Source organism: Mus caroli, unplaced genomic scaffold (genome assembly GCF_978045245.1).
Source record: "Mus caroli unplaced genomic scaffold, Mus_caroli_1 scaffold_2, whole genome shotgun sequence".
In the NCBI taxonomy this organism is placed as follows: Eukaryota; Metazoa; Chordata; class Mammalia; order Rodentia; family Muridae; genus Mus; species Mus caroli.
In genome coordinates, this window is record NW_028227257.1 from 94,614,685 (window position 1) to 94,633,083 (window position 18,399).

Consider the following 18,399-nt stretch of genomic DNA (forward strand, 5'->3'; position numbering starts at 1 on the left):
TTACTTGAGGAGTTTATTCAGAGCCTCTTTCACATCCTTATTCCTAAGACTATAGATTAGGGGATTCAACATGGGGAAAACCACTGTGTAAAAGGTTGAAACAATTTTGTCTCTATCTAAAGAGTAGCTGGACCGAGGCCTAGCATAGATGTAAAGAATGGAGCCATAGTACATTGTCACAGAGATGAGATGGGAGGAGCAGGTGGAGAAGGCCTTTAGGCGGCCCTGAGTGGAACGGATCCTCAAGATTGTGGCAATGATGAAGAGATAGGTGGCCAGGATGAACACAATGGGGATGATGACATTGGAAGTCAAGAGGAAGAATAAAACAGACTGAAAGCTCTTCTTTTTGCCACATGCGAGCTTCACCAGGGGTGGAATATCACAGAAAAAGTCATCAATTACATTATCACTGCAGAAAGTCAAGGCAAATGTGTCTTTGGTAATGATCACAGAGTTAATAAAACCACCCACATATGAGGCTGCCACAAAACACACACACAGCTTTAAGGACATGGCTTGGGAATAAAGCAGTGGCTTTGAAATAGCCACATAGCGGTCATAAGCCATGGCAGCCAAAAGGTAACATTCAGTATAGTCCAGTGCAGCTGAGAAGAAGAACTGAGCCACACAACCAGCGAAGGAGATGCTCTTGTCTTCTGAGATGCAGATTTCTAGGATCTTTGGTGTGTAAACAGAAGACAATCCAAGGTCCAGGAATGATAGGTTTCCAATGAAAAAATACATGGGTGTGTGGAGCCTAGAGTCATTGAGAATTAACATAATGAGGGAGCTATTTCCCAGCAAAGTCAATGTGTACACAACAAGAAACACTGCAAACAGGACCTTCTGCATCACAGGATCTGTTGTGAATCCCAACATGATGAACTCACTAACGGTATTATTATTATTCTGATCCATGGCTATAAGAAATGGAACTTAAGGGGAGAGAAAATGAAATTTCAAATTAAATCATTGTACTAAATAAATAAAAAAATTGAATAAATAAATGTCAGGAAAATGAAATTGATAATATTTTTGTAAATTTAATTAAAAAGATAAGAATAAAGAGATTTTAACATTTACAATGATTCTATGTTCTTATATGTTATACATGAGATCATAATATAGAAAACTTGTCATTTGCAAAATAATACTTATTGAATTATCACAGTATTGCTGCATTTATACTTATCAAGTAGAAAAAAGAATTCAGACCATAATTCAGCTGACTGAGTGATCTTATAACTTTGTAGCAAATGAGCCCAAAGAATTCTGGTGATAAAATACATAAATTTTCTGGCAATTATAAATAAGGCTACTATGAACATAGTGGAGCATGTGTCCTTCTTACCGGTTGGAACATCTTCTGGATATATGCCCAGGAGAGGTATTGCAGGATCCTCCAGTAATACTATGTCCAATTTTCTGAGGAACCAACAGACTGATTTCTTGCAATCCCAATCTTGCAATCCCACCAACAATGGAGGAGTGTTCCTCTTTCTCCACTTCCTCACCAGCATCTGCTGTCACCTGAATTTTTGATCTTAGCCATTCTGACTGGTGTCAGGTGGAATCTCAGGGTTGTTTTGATTTGCATTTCCCTGATGATTATTGATGCTGAACATTTTTTCAGGTGCTTCTCAGCCATTCAGTATTCCTCAGGTGAGAATTCTTGGTTTAGCTCTGAGCCCCATTTTTAATGGGGTTATTTGATTTTCTGGATTTCACCTTCTTGAGTTCTTTATATATATTGGATATTAGTTCCCTATCTGATTTAGGATAGGAAAAGATCGTTTTCCAATCCTTATTTATAATAGCCAGAAGCTGGAAAGACCCCAGATGCCCTTCAACAGAGGAATGGATACAGAAAATGTGGTACATTTACACAATGGATTACTACTCAGCTATTAAAAAGAATGAATTTATGGAATTCCTAGGCAAATGGATGGACCTGGAGGGCATCATCCTGAGTGAGGTAACCCAATCACAAAAGAACTCAAATGATATGTACTCACTGATAAGTGGATATTAGCCCAGAAACTTAGAATACCCAAGATATAATATACAATTTGTGAAACACATGAAACTCAAGAAAAACGAATATCAAAATGTGGGCACTTTGCCCCTACTGAGAATTGGGAACAAAACACCCATGGAAGGAGTTACAGAGACAAAGTTTGGAGCTGAGACAAAAGGATGGACCATCTAGAAACTGCCATATCTGGAGATCCATCCCATAATCAGCTTCCAAACGCTGACACCATTGCATACACTAGCAATATTTTGCTGAAAGGACCCAGATATAGCTGTCTCTTGTGAGACTATGCTGGGGCCTAGCAAACACAGAAGTGGATGCTCACAGTCAGCTATTGGTTGGATCACAGGGCTCCCAGTGAAGGAGATAGAGAAAGTAACCAAGGAGCTAAAGGGATCTGCAACCCTATAGGTGGAACAACAATATGAACTAACCAGTACCCCGGAGCTCATGTCTCTAGCTGCATATGTATCAGAAGATGGCCTAGTTGGCCATCAGTGGAAAGAGAGGCCCATTGGTTGTGCAGACTTTATATGCCTCAGTATAGGGAAATGCCAGGGCCAAGAAGTGGGAGTGGGTGGGTGCGGGAGTGGGTGGGTGGGTGGGGGAGTGGGGGAGGGAGCATGTGGGGGACTTTTGGGATAGCATTGGAAATGTAAATGGAATAAATCCTAATAAAAAATGGGGAAAAAGAAAAAAACAACAACCAACAAAAAAACATAAATTTTCCATGTACCATGTAAATTCAGATGTATGTATACTTTTGATTTCTTTTCAACTGTGATTATATTACTTTAAAGACAGATCTTACTCATAGTATTGGTTTGTAAATTTGTAACAAAATATCTACCTTCAGTTTGGAGGAATGGCCAGCTAACTCAGTAAAGTATTTATCATGCAGAATGAGGGCCCAGGTTCAGATTTCAGGTTCCATATAAAATTCTGTGCACAGTAGCACATAACTGTAGTATTAATGTTAGGCAGGCAAGGAAGGAGGAACCCTTTGGTTTATTGGACAGTTAGACTTGTTGTATTAATGAGTTTTTATAACAGTGAAAAACCATACAGGTGTGGTGGCACACACCTTTAATCTCAGCACTTGGGAGGGAGAGGCAGGTGGATTTCTAAGTTTGAGGCCAGCCTGGTCTACAGAGTGAGTTCCAGGACAGCCAGGTCTACACAGAGAAACCCTGTCTCAAAAACAAAAACAAAAAACAAAAAAACAAAAACAAACAAACAAAAACAGTGAAAACCCCTGTCTCATTACCTATGGTATCATATTTCACTGTATTTGCATGCATATAAACACAGGAACAAAAACATGTGAGAGAGAGAAAGAGAGAGAGAGAGAGAGAGAGAGAGAGAGAGAGAGAGAGAGAGAGAGAGAAGGGGGAAGGGGGAAGAGGGAAGAGGGGAATAGGGAAGAGGGAAGAGAAAGGCAGAGAGAAAGGGACAGTTTTGTTTCCTCAACTCGTTATATATTTTTTAAATCATAAAAATGGAATCAAATTTACCAATGAAAAATTTTGTCCAACAGATAATTTTGCTGACATATTTTCCATGCTAAAAAATTTTAACCCGTGCAGCCTTTAGAAGAGTACATTTATCAAACATTGAATATTTGTCAGACATTCTATTCTAAAGAGTATTCCATCAAAGTATCAAAAATTATCTTATAAAGCAAACATGTTTACTTTCATTTTCCAAATTGATTACTAATAAATGCCCAGGTAGGATTCAATGTAGACAGAGCCATTAATCAAAACTATTTCTTCAAGAAAGTATCATCTCTTTCCAACTCTGCTCATACAAAAGAATTGCTAGATTCCAGGTATTCTAATCACCAAGGAGGAAAAATGAAAAGGACAAATAGGCCTGTATATAAAATGAGTATATGCTACTGAGATAAATGAAACTTCTGTAAATAGATGGAATAAAATGTTATAATCTCTCTCATAATTGACTGTAAAATGTCAAATTATAGACTCTGGTAAAAAAGCAATGAGGATAATAATTTATGTGTGCTCACTTAATTCACCGAAAGATAGTGCATGTTTCTATGTGTAGAAAGTGTGGAATATTGCCTGTGGGAAAGGATATTTCTAGGCTACATAAATAAATAAATAAATAAATAAATAAACAAACAAACAAATAAATAAATTACCCTTTCATAGAAGGGAGAAATCAAAAGGAAGGTAAAAGATGGTGATAATTGTGGCAGACCTGACTGGCATAGAATGTATATGATATATATGAAGATTAGTAGAAACTGAGATACCTCAAATGACAGTGGATATTTATTAATATTCATAAAAGTTGTACTAATCATTATTTTTGAATCTGAACAAATGTGGTAGTATATGTTATGCCCTCACAAGATAGTTATGCATTGGTAAACATGAACTTTATAGCAAAACATACTTTTCAATTAAAAAAAAGAAAAAGGAAGAAAAGAAAGGAAAGAGAGAGAGAAAGAGAGAGGAAGGAAGGAAGGAAGGAAGGAAGGAAGGAAGGAAGGAAGGAAGGAAGGAAGGAAGGAAGGAAGGAAGGAAGGAAGGAAGGAAGAAAATCATTGAGCTTGCTGTTTGTCCCCACTAAAGAGAATGCCATTTTGTGAAGACTATGGCCATAGGAGACACAAGTAAGAAGCTAAAAACAAATCAGGAGTTTAAGTCCATTCTCAGCTATGTAGCAAGTTCAAGATCATACTAGAAAAACCTTATGTTTTATGAACATCCACTGAACCTACTCTCTGGTGAAATGAATCATAGAATTTTTCCCAAAAGTATATCTCACATTTCTTAATTTAATATGTCTGACCATCCTGTGGCCTTCACAAACAGAAACAAGAAAAATGGATGGACAGCAATTGTTTTCACTATCTGGCCACTGAAAAGTACTAAAATTTGTGAAGAAAGCACTTTCCACTAGGGCAGCAAATTGTCTTTCAATGTGAAGAGCTTTTGGGAAACATCTTCAATATAACATGTGGTCAAAATGGGAGAGAGAGGAAACCAGACAGATCTGAAATTGTAAACTGATAGTAGGATGTGTCTAAGTTCCTCACCATGCTCACAGCTTAATCAGGTTTAATACACTTCTAAAGGGAGTACAAGAGTTGGAACTGTTAAGATACTGTAAAATGTACAGTGTACTGTTTACTCTAGGGGTAACCACATGGAAAATATTCAATAAATCAGTGTTCTTCCAATTCAGAGAACATGATAACTCTCTGATATCTGATAAAGTCAAACCTCCCCAAATCTTGGTTGTCTCCATGTAATACTATGGAAAAAATGCAGTATTGACCACTTATATGAGAACAACAGCAAAGTCACAGTGATATATATGTTAAATAAACCAATGCATATTCACACAGAGGTGTTTTGTTGATGTTTATACAATAATTCTGAGAGGCAAAATAGACCCTAGTGTGACACAGAGGATCAGAAAAATTTGGTTGTTCTGATAAACATTTGAAGTAACTTAATTCTTTAGATAATCAATTGTCTCCCTTTAATGCATATCCCCATGTGATAAAGTAGAAGTTACGAATAAGATGGCAGTTAGAATAAACAGAAACCTTTTTAAAGAGTATCTAATGACCCAATGATTACTAATAATAGTAATTATATGGAAGAATTTAACATTATTTGACATTGATGGAACATAATTATAAGGATATAGAGTGCTTAATATTACACAAATGATTGAAAAAATATAACTGTCTTATTTATTTCACTTTTTCCTGTTCTCCAAACCTTCTTGCATGGAAATTACCTATGAGCATTCACCATACGTAGCTTTCTTTGGACCATTAGTTTAAGCTTTCTTGTTTCAAAATAATTATGAATTTTTGAAGCTCGAATTTCTTGATTCCTGAGTTAATTGGATTTCCATAACAAAACATATTTAGATCCATAATACAAGCGTGCACACACACACATACACACACACACACACACACACAGCCAAAATATTTGCAGTGTTTGTTAGTCAATAATAGAGACCAGTGAGGCTTAGCAGTAACTTTATGTTAAAGGTTAATGTTTCTCAAATGTTCTTCTAGACAACCTCAGCTAGAAAAACATGGAAAGCTCTCAGCCATGGCAATCTGCTGTCAGATATTCCTTTACAAAGCACCTAACCTCACATTCTGGGAAAATAGGAACTGATATATTTGAGACTTTTCATTGCTCTGGCAGACATGGAAATACCCCTTTCTGTCTATCACCCACAGAGTTTGTGAGATATTCACAACAGCTCAAAGCTTTGGGAAGTTCTTCTCAGTGGACACTCCTTTAGTTAGGAGAGAGTCACGTAGCTCAGGTATCTCTCCCTTCCTTTAACATATGTTAGCCTTTCTTGTTACAAATAGAAGAAAAGTTAAACCCTTGATTTTGCTCTCAGAAATTTCATAAATTGCTAAACAGTAATGGATGGGTATGAAAAAATGTGATTTCATAGATCCCCACCTGTAACATAAACCAAATAACTCTTGAGTGATTATGGGAATAAAACAAAATTTATTTGCCACTGATACCTGTAGAACACAACTTACCAAATTTTCAGCAGAAACCTCATCCTAGCATTCAAATCAGCTACTTCCAGATCTTTATAACAGCTATTTGATCCCAGAGGTTTTTTATTCATGGAATTCCTCATGGTTTTGCAGCTCAGGGAAATTACAAGCAGGACAATTAATCAACAGTCTGTTGGTGATGTTGGTTTAATTTTATTTAATGAGATAAAGAAAGATAATCTATGGGGTATATTCCCATTGTATTCAATTGTAATCTCTACACATTTTGTATTTTAGTGAATTCAAATAAATGCATATAACTATTTGCATATTTGAGCATATATTTGTGTGGGCATCTTCATTTATACATGGAGATATTTGAATATTTATAAAGTCATATCCTTAGGAATACCTACAACAGGATATAGATATGCAAATTCTTCCAAATAAATGGCCATTTTTTTTCTTGTTCTATGTCCCATGAGATTTAGAAGTGAGAGTGTTAACTGCTAGGTGTTGTGTCACTCTGTTTTCTTGCTCATCCTCTCCTCCCCTCTCTCCTTCTGCCTATTTCCAGAAACATTGTCTTTTAATCAGAACAACTGCATGGCTACAGTACTTATATATCTTACCCAAACCTTTATAATTTGAAAAAGTTTTCTAGTTTTTTTTTCCATTATGAAAACATCTACCCACCCATCTTACTCTTTCTGGAAATATCAATCCATTCACACTATTTTTTTTTAGTATTAACCCTTCTTTACTATAAACAATTTCCATCTTTCCATTTGTATAATAGTTTTTTTTATTTCTTAATACCATGAGACATAGTAGTATTAAATGAATTTACTATCTATTGTGAGAATTATCTCCCTTGTGGAAGGAGGACTAAGGAGTGTCTATCCACTCTTCATGTGATCTCAATGATAAAAAAAAAAGTTCAATTTCAAAGTTCATACTGGAGAACTATGAGTCTGGGATTAGAGACAATTGGTACAAAGTTACTGATGGGAGTGTAGGTGACCCAGAAACAGCTACAATGAAAAGCTTTTACTCAGCCAGCATGATGGTATTTTATAGTTTCATAAATAGATCTTTAAAAAAAAACATAGGCCAGACTAAAATAAAAACCTTCAAAATCCCATTTATCTGTTTATTATGTTCTTTCTGGAGTAGACTCACTTTCCCCGTTACCAGTTTTTCTTTTTTTCTTTTTTTTTTTTAATATTTTTTTATTACGTATTTTCCTCAATTACATTTCCAATGCTATCCCAAAAGTCCCCTATACCCTCCCCCCCCCTCACTCCGCTATCCACCCATTCCCATTTTTTGGCCCTGGCGTTGCCCTGTACTGGGGCATATAAAGTTTGCGTGTCCAATGGGCCTCTCTTTCCAGGGATGGCCAACTAGGCCATCTTTTGATACATATGCATCTAGAGTCAAGAGCTCCGGGGTACTGGTTAGTTCATAATGTTGTTGCACCTACAGGGTTGCAGATCTCTTTAGCTCCTTGGATACTTTCTCTAGCTCCTCCATTGGGGGGCCCTGTGATCCATCCAATAGCTGACTGAGAACATCCACTTATGTGTTTGCTAGGCCCCGGCCTAGTCTCACAAGAGACAGCTATATCAGGGTTCTTTCAGCAAATGCTTGCTAGTGAATGCAATGGTGTCATCGTTTGGAGGCTAATTATGGGATGGATCCCTGGATATGGCAGTCTCTAGATGGTCCATCCTTTTTTCTCAGTTCCAAACTTTGTCTCTGTAACTCCTTCCATGGGTGATTGTTTCCAATTCTAAGAAGGGGCAAAGTGTCCACACTTTGGTCTTCGTTCTTCTTCAGTTTCATGTGTTTTGCAAATTGTGTCTTATATCTCGGGTATGCTAAGTTTCTGGGCTAATATCCACTTATCAGTGAGTACATATCATTTGGTAAGAAGGACACATGCTCCACTATGTTCATAGCAGCCTTATTTATAATAGCCAGAAGCTGGAAAGAACCCAGATGCCCCTCAACAGAGGAATGGATAGAAAAATGTGGTACATTTACACAATGGAGTACTACTCAGCTATTAAAAGGAATGAATTTATGAAATTCCTAGGCAAATGGTTGGACCTGGAGGGCATCATCCTGAGTGAGGTAACACAATCACAAAAGTTTTTCTAAGTTGTCCATAGTTCTTTGTATAGAGATGAATACCTATAAACTTTTCCCTGACTTCTTAAGTATGTCCATTGGTGTCATCCCAGTTCAGTTTGGTTTTTGATAGTCAAGCTGGTGAGGCTTTATGGGTGATGTTTCTGATATTTCATGTGTGTGTGTGTGTGTGTGTATGTTACTGATGATAACCCACATCCCAATTTTATTTATTTATTTAAATTCACTTTATGTCCTGATCACAGCCCCCTTCCTCCTCTCTTCCCAGTTCACCCTCATAAATCAATCCCCCCAATGCTCTTCGATCTTCTTCTCAGAGAAGAGGAGTCCATGTTGGGTATTGTTCCACCCTGGAGCATTTAATTCCAGCAAGTCTAGGTACATTATCTCTCACTGAGGCCCAACCAGACAGTCCAAAAGTAGTGGAGAATGGGGATCTAATGTCAGGGAACAGAGACTGAGACAGCCCCTGTTCCACTCTTTAGGAGAACTACATGAACACTAAGCTGCATAGTTGCTATAAATTTGCAGGAGGTCTAGGTCTAGCTTAGTGACCCAGGCTCTATGAACCCCGATGGTCCTAGGTTAGGTGACTCTTGGGTCTTCTTGTGATGTCCTTGATCCCTCTGACTTGTTCACTTCTCTCCCCCACTCTTCCACAAGACTTCTCAGGCTCTGCCTGATGTTTGTAAAAGATAGTCTCACAACAAACTACGTAATATGCCTCTGGCTCTTAGAATCATTCATCCCCTTCTTTTACAGTGCTTCCTGAGCTTTAGGTGTGGAGGTATTTTGTAGACATAACCAATGGGACGAGACTCCATAACTATGTATTTTAATCAGCATGGTATCATGATATAAGTCTAAGAGTACAGGAGTTGCATTCATACCTTGGCAGTAACCAACAATTCTCTAACTAGATATAAGATTTAATCAACAAGTGATAAAACATGTTTAGTCCTGGAATCTTATCCAACTAATAAGTACTAATGAATTTATGGTTATTGGAGGAGAATCTATATCCATTACTACATTAGCATATTCCCTAACCATAATCTAAACATTTGTTGTTACAACTACAGATAAATATAGTCTTATTCTCTCATCAAGGGAAGTTTGCAACTACTTTAGAACTCTAAGGATACTATAGAAATATTATCACTTATAAACCAGACAGTATTATATGACCAACTAAATACATTCATTTATATAAGTTTTTGTAAAAAGCTGTTACACAGACATTGCCTCTTAATCTTAGAACTTCAATATATTCTGAGTGCTCAGATGAAACTGAGACATCATTTTTACAACCAACATTACCCTGCCAAGGCTCAGGAATGTTATAGGAGAGAAAGCAAAAGGAACATAAGGGCTATAGGATGTGGACAGCTATGACAAATGGGGGCCTCTGGGTATGAGAGAAATATACTCTTGAGCTCTCAGAAGTTGCAGTTCTTAGCATGAGACCTTTCAAAGATTAAGTCAACCAACCTTTCAGCTTAGATAAATGAGGTACTTTGCAGGTCCTCACTCTTTTTTTTTTTTTTAAGATTTTTTTTCATTTACATGTCAAATGCTATCCCCTTTCCTAGTTTCCTCTCCAAAAATCCCCTATACCCTCCCCCTGCTCCCCAACCCACCCATTCCCACTTCCTGGACCTGGCATTCACCTATACTAGGGCATAGAATCTTTGCAAGCCCAAGGGTCTCTCCTCCCATTGATGGCCAACTAGGCCATCCTCTGCTACATATGTAGCTAGAGACTTGAGCTCTGTTGGTACTGGTTAGTTCATATTGATGTTCCTCCTATAGGGCTGCAGACCCCTTCAGCTCCTTGGGTACTTTTGAGTCCTTGCTCTTAATGAGAAACTATTAAAACAGACAACTATCAGATGGAGAAAAGTCATTCTTTCTGAAGGTATTCCCACTAGTAAATTGCTTGTGTTAAGGTCAAGATCACACACCCATACACATATACACAGCATTAATTAACTTAGGGGCTTATTTTAAAAAAGACAAATGGTTGAGACCAGTATATGTTGAGAGGCATGTTGGAGAAGGTGTAGGAAGGATATCAGCTGAAGGATATAATAATATAACCTTAGGAAAATTTCAAAAATAAAAAATTATAATACAAACCAAAATTCTCAAAAGAGACAAAGGAATATCTATCTTGCAGTGGATTCTATAAAAATTCTGTAAAAATTATGAGACCTATTCACTGAGAGTTCCTATGACCTCCATGTTTAAAAGTACAGGGAAAAAGTGTTATGGGTATAGAAGAGAGAGCCATATGAGAGGCCAAGCTGTCACAGACAGAAGTGCAGCCAGCTATATTGTGTATTCAACTAAAGAGCTGATCCTTTATTCTGATGTTGATATTTCTGGATAATGTCATTAGGTAGACAGACAGTAAAAGATCCCAGCAATCTGATTAATACAGTTCACATGATAATTCAAAAATATTGTAAAACTGTAAAGTATACTTGGAGAGACAACAAACAGAAATATCAACTTTATGGAAGAAAATATATAATAAAATGTTTATATTTACATACATGAATACACAAAGCATATATGTGTGTGTGTGTGTATTTTATTAGATTATCTACACAAGTTAAGAGAGAAATAATTTATGATTGATTCATTTTTCACTACAGAAACATAGTTAACAATAACTTTTTCTCCATCATATTTAAGAATATCCAATTTATCAACATAGAGTTTTAATTGTCCTGTGGGTCCTTCCCTGCAGGCTATGAAATCCTGAGGGCATTCAGGAATCTATAACTCTGGGAATCCAGAAGCTGGCATAAAAGATAGGCAGAGGTAAATTTGTATAAGATGTTTTTGGTGAAAACTAGGTAAGTTTTATAAATTACTATTCCTTTTTTTGTGTGTGTGTGTCTGTTTGTTTTAGACTTGTATTTGTTTGTAAAATCAGCACTATAGCCTTTTGATAAAGCTATGTGGTATGTGCTGGAGAAAGAGTGTCTTATATCTACAACCTTTCATTTCCTTTTTGAAACTGCTGATTGTTGACTAGAAAAGTAGAATTTTACACTAATAGAAACAAAAAATTAATTTACAATACAGAAAATTTTGGGGAAGAGTTAATAAATGTAAAAGCAAGGAGTCCAGGTGCAATAACCAAAGAGATATCCTCTGAATATCTCAAGAGTAATTGAGATGGGAGAATAAAGGATCGATATTGAGAGGCATTCCTCTGGTTAGCCCAGTGTGAAGATGACAGTTCAGAAGAAGTAGTTACAGAAAGGAAAAAAGAATGCCAATGAAGAATAGAAGTAGGACAAAAACATTGCAAGTAAAAATCTAACCAACTGCAATATTTTAAATTAAAAAAAATCAATAAAAACCACCATATTCCAACTGTGTAACAGTTTGATATAACAGGTATTTTGAATAACAATGTACTAATGATTTTATCTGCAATGTTTCACTGTTTCAGTAACTATAGGAAGAAATTGTTATCATCTGCATTACAGAGGAAAATCAGGTTAGGATTATGTAAGTAAGCCATTTGAAATCATATTTCTAAAAGTTCTTAGAATCACAATGAAAACAGCACTGTTCACAGTTCATGTTTTTAAAAGCTATAATATTATGAAGGACATTTTTACACATTCATTTTTATGCATTAACAATATTGTATTCAAACTCATAGCCCCTTTTCTTATTAACTGTCATTACACGCACATATGTACATACATATTTTCCTAAATATAAATTGCTCAGTCTGTATAATACTACTTGTATATAAGTCTTCAGGGCTGAGCATTTGCGATTCAACAGACATCTGGTGTACTCTTCCCTAGGCAAGACTGTCTCTTCTACTCTCAGTATAACGTAATTGCCTCTAGTTATCTTTGTAGAGAGACAAGCTTCAGGTTGTCATGTCTATATCTGTTGCCCTTGTTCTGCTCATATTTAAGCAGTCACGCTACTGACACTTTATGGAAGTATCTTCCGATATTACTAGGAAACAATCTCTCAGCAAACTCCCTGATCCTCTGGCTCTTACAGTTTTACTTTCCCTCTTTCAGAATACTCTCTAAACCTTAGGTGTGGAAATAACTTTTAGATATATCCATTGGGATTGGATTCCACAAATCTGCAATTTGGGTCAGTTATTTTCTATCATGGTCTCCTTCTGCTGCAAATAGAAGTTTCCTTGTTGAAGAGTGAGGACAATACTTATCTCTAGGTATGGAGACAAATGCTTAGATTTTTGCTAGGCATTATGCTAGATTAGTAAAGTAATAGTTATAGATTTTCCTCCAAGATCCATGACTTCACTAGCACTTAGTAGTTGTCTAGTTTTCCAATTTCAGGCATGACTTCTTTCTTGTTGAATAGACCAAATAGATCAATTATTGGTCACCACCAAGTTAGGTTTGTCAGCAGTGAACTCTAAGGTTATTATCTCGTGTTTGTTGTTATTGTAATATTATATATATCGTGACTTGCCTGCATGTATAACTGTTAACTACATATTATTAAAGGCCAGAAGAGGGTGTTGAATCTCCAGGAACTGAAGTTACAGGTGGTTGTCAGCTACTATGTGAGTGTCTGAAGATCAGCAAGTGTCCCTTACTGCTGATCCATCGTTCCATCTCCTTTGGTAAATGTGAATTTCTTTTTGGCATGTTCATATAGGGCAGGCACACAAATGCCATTGCAATGTCTATAGAGGTCACCAGCACTGACACGAAGTTTGCTGAGATTTCTCATTTTTATGGAAACGATATGTTTTATCAGTTCCATATAAATCCCTTTCAGTTGAAATTTGAAGAAACATTGTATTTTTTTCGATTTAGAAGCATGGCAAGTATTTGTGACCTTTCAGTTTAATCTTGTAACCACTGTCTTCCCCCTCCTCCCACTCCATGTTAATATTACTTTATACATTAGACTTTATATCTCACAAGTTGAATCCAGCTATACTTTAAGTACTAGGTACCCTAAGCAAAATTCAAATGTATTCCAAACATGCTGCTACTGGGATTTTAGAGGGATACCATGTTTCTTGGAGTATATTCCCTGACATTGCTAGGAAACACCACCCTCATCATATTGATCTGCAATGACTCCAGGCTCCACACACCCATGTATTTCTTCATTGGGAATCTGTCTTTTTTGGATCTCTGGTATTCCTCTAAAATCCAACCAATGTATTCTAATTACAGTCATTGAAAATGTGTTTACACTTGGAGATTTCTATCACCTACAAAAGAAATACAGTGTTCACCCTGGTGCTGATTATGTTACAGGAGTTTATCAGAAAAAAAAATGCTGACATTTCATACTTGTAAAGAAAACTAAGCTTTTCTGTACTCCTAGGTGCAAGCTCCCAGAGGGATGGAGAGGGGCAATCACACAGTGACTGGCTTCATCTTGCTGGGCTTCTCAACAGACCCAGTGATGCAGAAGATACTGTTTGTCATGTTTCTTGGAGTATATTCCCTGACATTGCTAGGAAACACCACCCTCATCATATTGATCTGCAATGACTCCAGGCTCCACACACCCATGTATTTCTTCATTGGGAATCTGTCTTTTTTGGATCTCTGGTATTCCTCTGTCTATACTCCAAAGATCCTGGTGACCTGCATCTCTGAAGACAAAAGCATCTCCTTTGCTGGATGTCTGTCTCAATTCTTTTTCTCTGCTGGATTGGCCTATAGTGAATGCTACCTACTGGCTGCCATGGCTTATGATCGCTACACCGCCATCTCGAATCCCCTGCTTTATGCTCAAGCTATGTCACGAAGGTTGTGTGTCTGTTTGGTTGTATATTCCTATACAGGAGGATTTGTCAATGCAATAATATTAACTAGCAACACATTCACATTGGACTTTTGTGGTGACAATGTCATTGATGATTTTTTCTGTGATGTCCCACCTCTGGTGAAGTTGGCATGTGATGTCAGGGAGAGTTACCAGTCTGTGCTGTACTTCCTCCTAGCTTCCAATGTCATCTCTCCCACTCTTCTCATCTTGACCTCCTACCTCTTCATCATTGCTGCCATCCTGAGGATCCGATCAACCCAGGGTCGTCTCAAGGCCTTCTCCACCTGCTCGTCCCACCTCATCTCTGTGACCTTGTACTATGGCTCCATTCTCTACATCTACTCTCGTCCAAGTTCCAGTTATTCCTTGGAAAGGGATAAAATGGTGTCTACCTTTTATACTGTGTTATTCCCCATGTTGAACCCCATGATCTACAGTCTAAGGAATAAAGATGTAAAGGAAGCTCTGAGGAAACTCTTTAAGTTAGCTCCTTCTGAATTCTAAATTGACACACACTTGGCAAGCCAGGACTAAATGGTAACAGACTACTTGAGGACAAGGTTGAGAAAGTAGGTATCAGAAATTAAATTTCCATCTTTTGAAATTCCACCAAAAATTTTTGAATAGGGTACATGGGTTTTTATTTAAAAGTCTATTTTTAGTGTAATAAATGATGAGTGACATTGTAATATCTTCATGTAAGTATATAATGAACGTCGTTCATATTTACTTCATGTTTACGTATGTCTAATGATTGAACTATATTCTATAGTATTGCTTACAGCCATTTGTTAATATTAAAACTGGTTTGATTGGGTGTTTGAATTGAGTGTGAAATAGGACAGAATATAATACTTCCTCAAAAAAATGAAGTTTACTTTATTTTCCCTCTTATTTTCCTTGCATAATGCCTATTATAGAGATATGAAGAAAACATCATATGGAATTATAACAGACAGGGAATATAACTTAATTTCTTCTGTCCAAATACTAGAAATGATTCTTAAATAACAATGAGTATGAATATGGGATGTTAAATTTTATTTTAAAGAAAGAGAGGGGGCAACATGTCTCTATGTGTCAACAAACATCACTGCAAAGGAAAGGATAAGAAACTGGAAGCTAACATATACCCAATGTGGTATCTATAGCTACTTGCTAAATTTTTAATTTTAATAATCTTAAAATATATTCATTTTACTAATTGTTGCCAGCCAAAACTCCAGCATACATAGAGGATATAATCATGAAGTCTCACCATTAGCTGAGAAGCTGTTGAGAACGATAACTTCTAGGGGAGAAAGAATATGTTATCTTCAGGGATACAGCCACTAAAAAGATACTATACTTCAGTAGAAGGGCCTACACTCACATACAAGCAATACTAAGTAGATTCTGCAACTTTAAAACACACATATGGAGGTCATGAATAGGATAAGGAAAAGTGGTATGATGGGTGGTATGTAGGGGAAGAATGAAAGAGGAGAAAGTAGAGGTACATTTGATTTTAAAATGCAGTGAGTGAATGCATGAAATTCCCAAATAATATACAAGTTTAATCTCTGATAAAGGAGTCTCTTATGTGCAAACCCTCACTTCCATTTATGCAAAGGATATTGAAAATACTTATTCCTAAATCAGCCATGTATTAATATTATTTCTTTCTTAATTAAAATTTTCTGCTTAAATGTACTGGTTTTGAGATCATAGTGTTATTTAATTGATCTTAAAGTATATTTAGATTAAGTCTAAATGTACTGCAGAGAAATTGCCCCAAAGGAGTTTCCCACACAACTCTAAGATAGCACCTAAAGTGATTTTTCTCCACTGCCCCCCAATCCCAGTAAATAACATACATATTGACCTATTAATGTAAATTAAATACAGAAAGGATCTCAGCAGGACCTTGAAAAACACACCAGCATAGGGGTATTCTATCTGGTTTTGGCCACAAAAGAGTTGAGTTATTGAGCATATGAGGTTATAAGGAATTAGGCTCAGAGCCAAACATAGTTCTTACAGGTTTGGCAATGTATTTAAACCACTGAGATATCTTGCACCATCATAAAAAAACTTTTGCAGAGATTGATAATGGTAAAGATACTGGCTTACAACAAAGAGCACAGAGAAAAGGCAATATCTGGATAGATCAGGATAGGTACAAAAAGAAAGAGCAATGGACCCTACCTGTAAACTTTGCTACTATTGATTTATTTGTTTCATTTTGCCTAAAGTCACTATTTCCTGCTGATTTGTGTAATGTTAATGTGTGATCTGTGTGAGGCTTCTATGAAGTACCATTCCTCCCTATAAGATAACACACTGGTTAGAGTAACATACAACCAAAAGGATTCATGTTTTTCCAAAAATTTAGAGAAACTCAAATATTTTGACTAATGTTACAAGTATGTAAATGTAGTATGGTTTATAAGATTATTTGTACATACTCCATTGGTGATTTATCAAGTATTATAGGTAATACCTATACAAATGCAATTATAAAATCTTGTTCACAAATCTGTAAATCTCACCTTTCTAAATCTTCAGACAGTAGCATGGCTTAGAATTTTTAAAATCAAACTTAATCATTGAAATGCTGTAACTTACCCCATATAAAATTCATAAATAGCCAATGAAATGATTTTTAAGGTACAAACTAGAAAAACACCAAACACTCAAGTGCTATAACAGGCACATTAAGTGTTTTATATCACACAACAGGGGAATAATGATAATTAAAAATCATTTGTTCAACAGTTCATTTTCAGAGGATCACTTGCTGAATTTAAGTGAAATTGATAAATGTACAAGCATGTCTATGATTAAATGATTTAGAAAATATAATCAAAGCCCTAGAAGGAGGAATAATGTCCATGCTTATGGATGTATTGTCTTTGTTTCATTTCTGAAGGCATTTTTGCCACCATTGTTTCTCAGGCAATAGATCAGAGCACTGTGATGACCACAGTGTAGAACAGAAAGCCTGTGAGTTGTACCATGCATATTCTGAGCTTTTGGGCTAATATCCACTTATCAGTGAGTACAAACCAGGAATGTCCTTTAGGGTCTAGTTTACGTCACTCAAGAAGATATTTTCTAGTTACATCCACTTGTCTGCAAAATTCATGGTGCCTTCATTTTTAATAGCTGAGTAGTATTCCATCATGTAAATGTATCACATTTTCTGTATTCATTCTTCCATTGAGGGACATCTGGGTTGTTTCCAGCTTCTGGCTATTATAAATAAGGCTTCTATGAACATAGTGGCATACATATCCTTGTGATATAGTGGAACCTTTTTTGGGAATATACACAGTAATTGTGTAGCATAGTCTTCAAGTAGAACCATTTCAAATTTTCTGAGGAATAACCAGATTGATTTCCAAAATGGTTGTTCCAACTTGCAATCCCACCAACAATGGAGGAGTTTTCCTCTTTCTCCACATCCTTCCCAGCATCTGCTGTCACTTGAGGTTATATATATATATTATTTTTTCTTCATTTAAATTTCAAATGCTACCACCAAAGCCCCCTATACCCTCCTCTCGCCCTGCTCCCCAACTCAACTACTCCTGCTTCCTGGCCCTGGCATTTCCTTGTACTGGGGCATATTAACTTCACAAGACCAAGAGCCTCTCCTCCCATTGATGGCCAACTAGGCCATCTTCTGCTACATATGCAACTAGAGACATAGCTCTGGGTTGTACTGGTTAGTTCGTATTGTTGTTCCTCCTATAGGGTTGCAGACCGCTGACTTTTTGATCTTAGCCAGTCTGATTGGTGTGAGGTGGAATCTCAGGGTCATTTTAATTTTCATTTCCCTGATTACTAAGGATGTTGAAGATTTCTTTAGGGGCTTATCAGCCATTTG

The 18,399-nt window shown here is 36.6% G+C and overlaps 2 protein-coding genes across 2 annotated transcripts; one reads left to right on the forward strand and one right to left on the reverse strand.

The window, feature by feature from the left end:
• LOC110290231 (olfactory receptor 9G19) lies at nt 1–921 on the reverse strand. Its single transcript, XM_021156726.1, has one exon. It carries the CDS (start codon nt 919–921, stop codon nt 1–3), a length of 921 nt encoding a protein of 306 aa, XP_021012385.1.
• A 13,175-nt stretch (nt 922–14,096) lies between these two features.
• On the forward strand, nt 14,097–15,032 carry LOC110290180 (olfactory receptor 9G19-like). The gene has a single exon (XM_021156673.1). It carries the CDS (start codon nt 14,097–14,099, stop codon nt 15,030–15,032), a length of 936 nt encoding a protein of 311 aa, XP_021012332.1.
• The last annotated feature ends 3,367 nt before the right edge of the window (nt 15,033–18,399 follow it).

Coding starts and splice junctions, on each gene's coding strand:
- LOC110290231 (XM_021156726.1), bottom strand. CDS start 921: ATGGATCAGAATAATAATAATACCGTTAGTGAGTTCATCATGTTGGGA.
- LOC110290180 (XM_021156673.1), top strand. CDS start 14,097: ATGGAGAGGGGCAATCACACAGTGACTGGCTTCATCTTGCTGGGCTTC.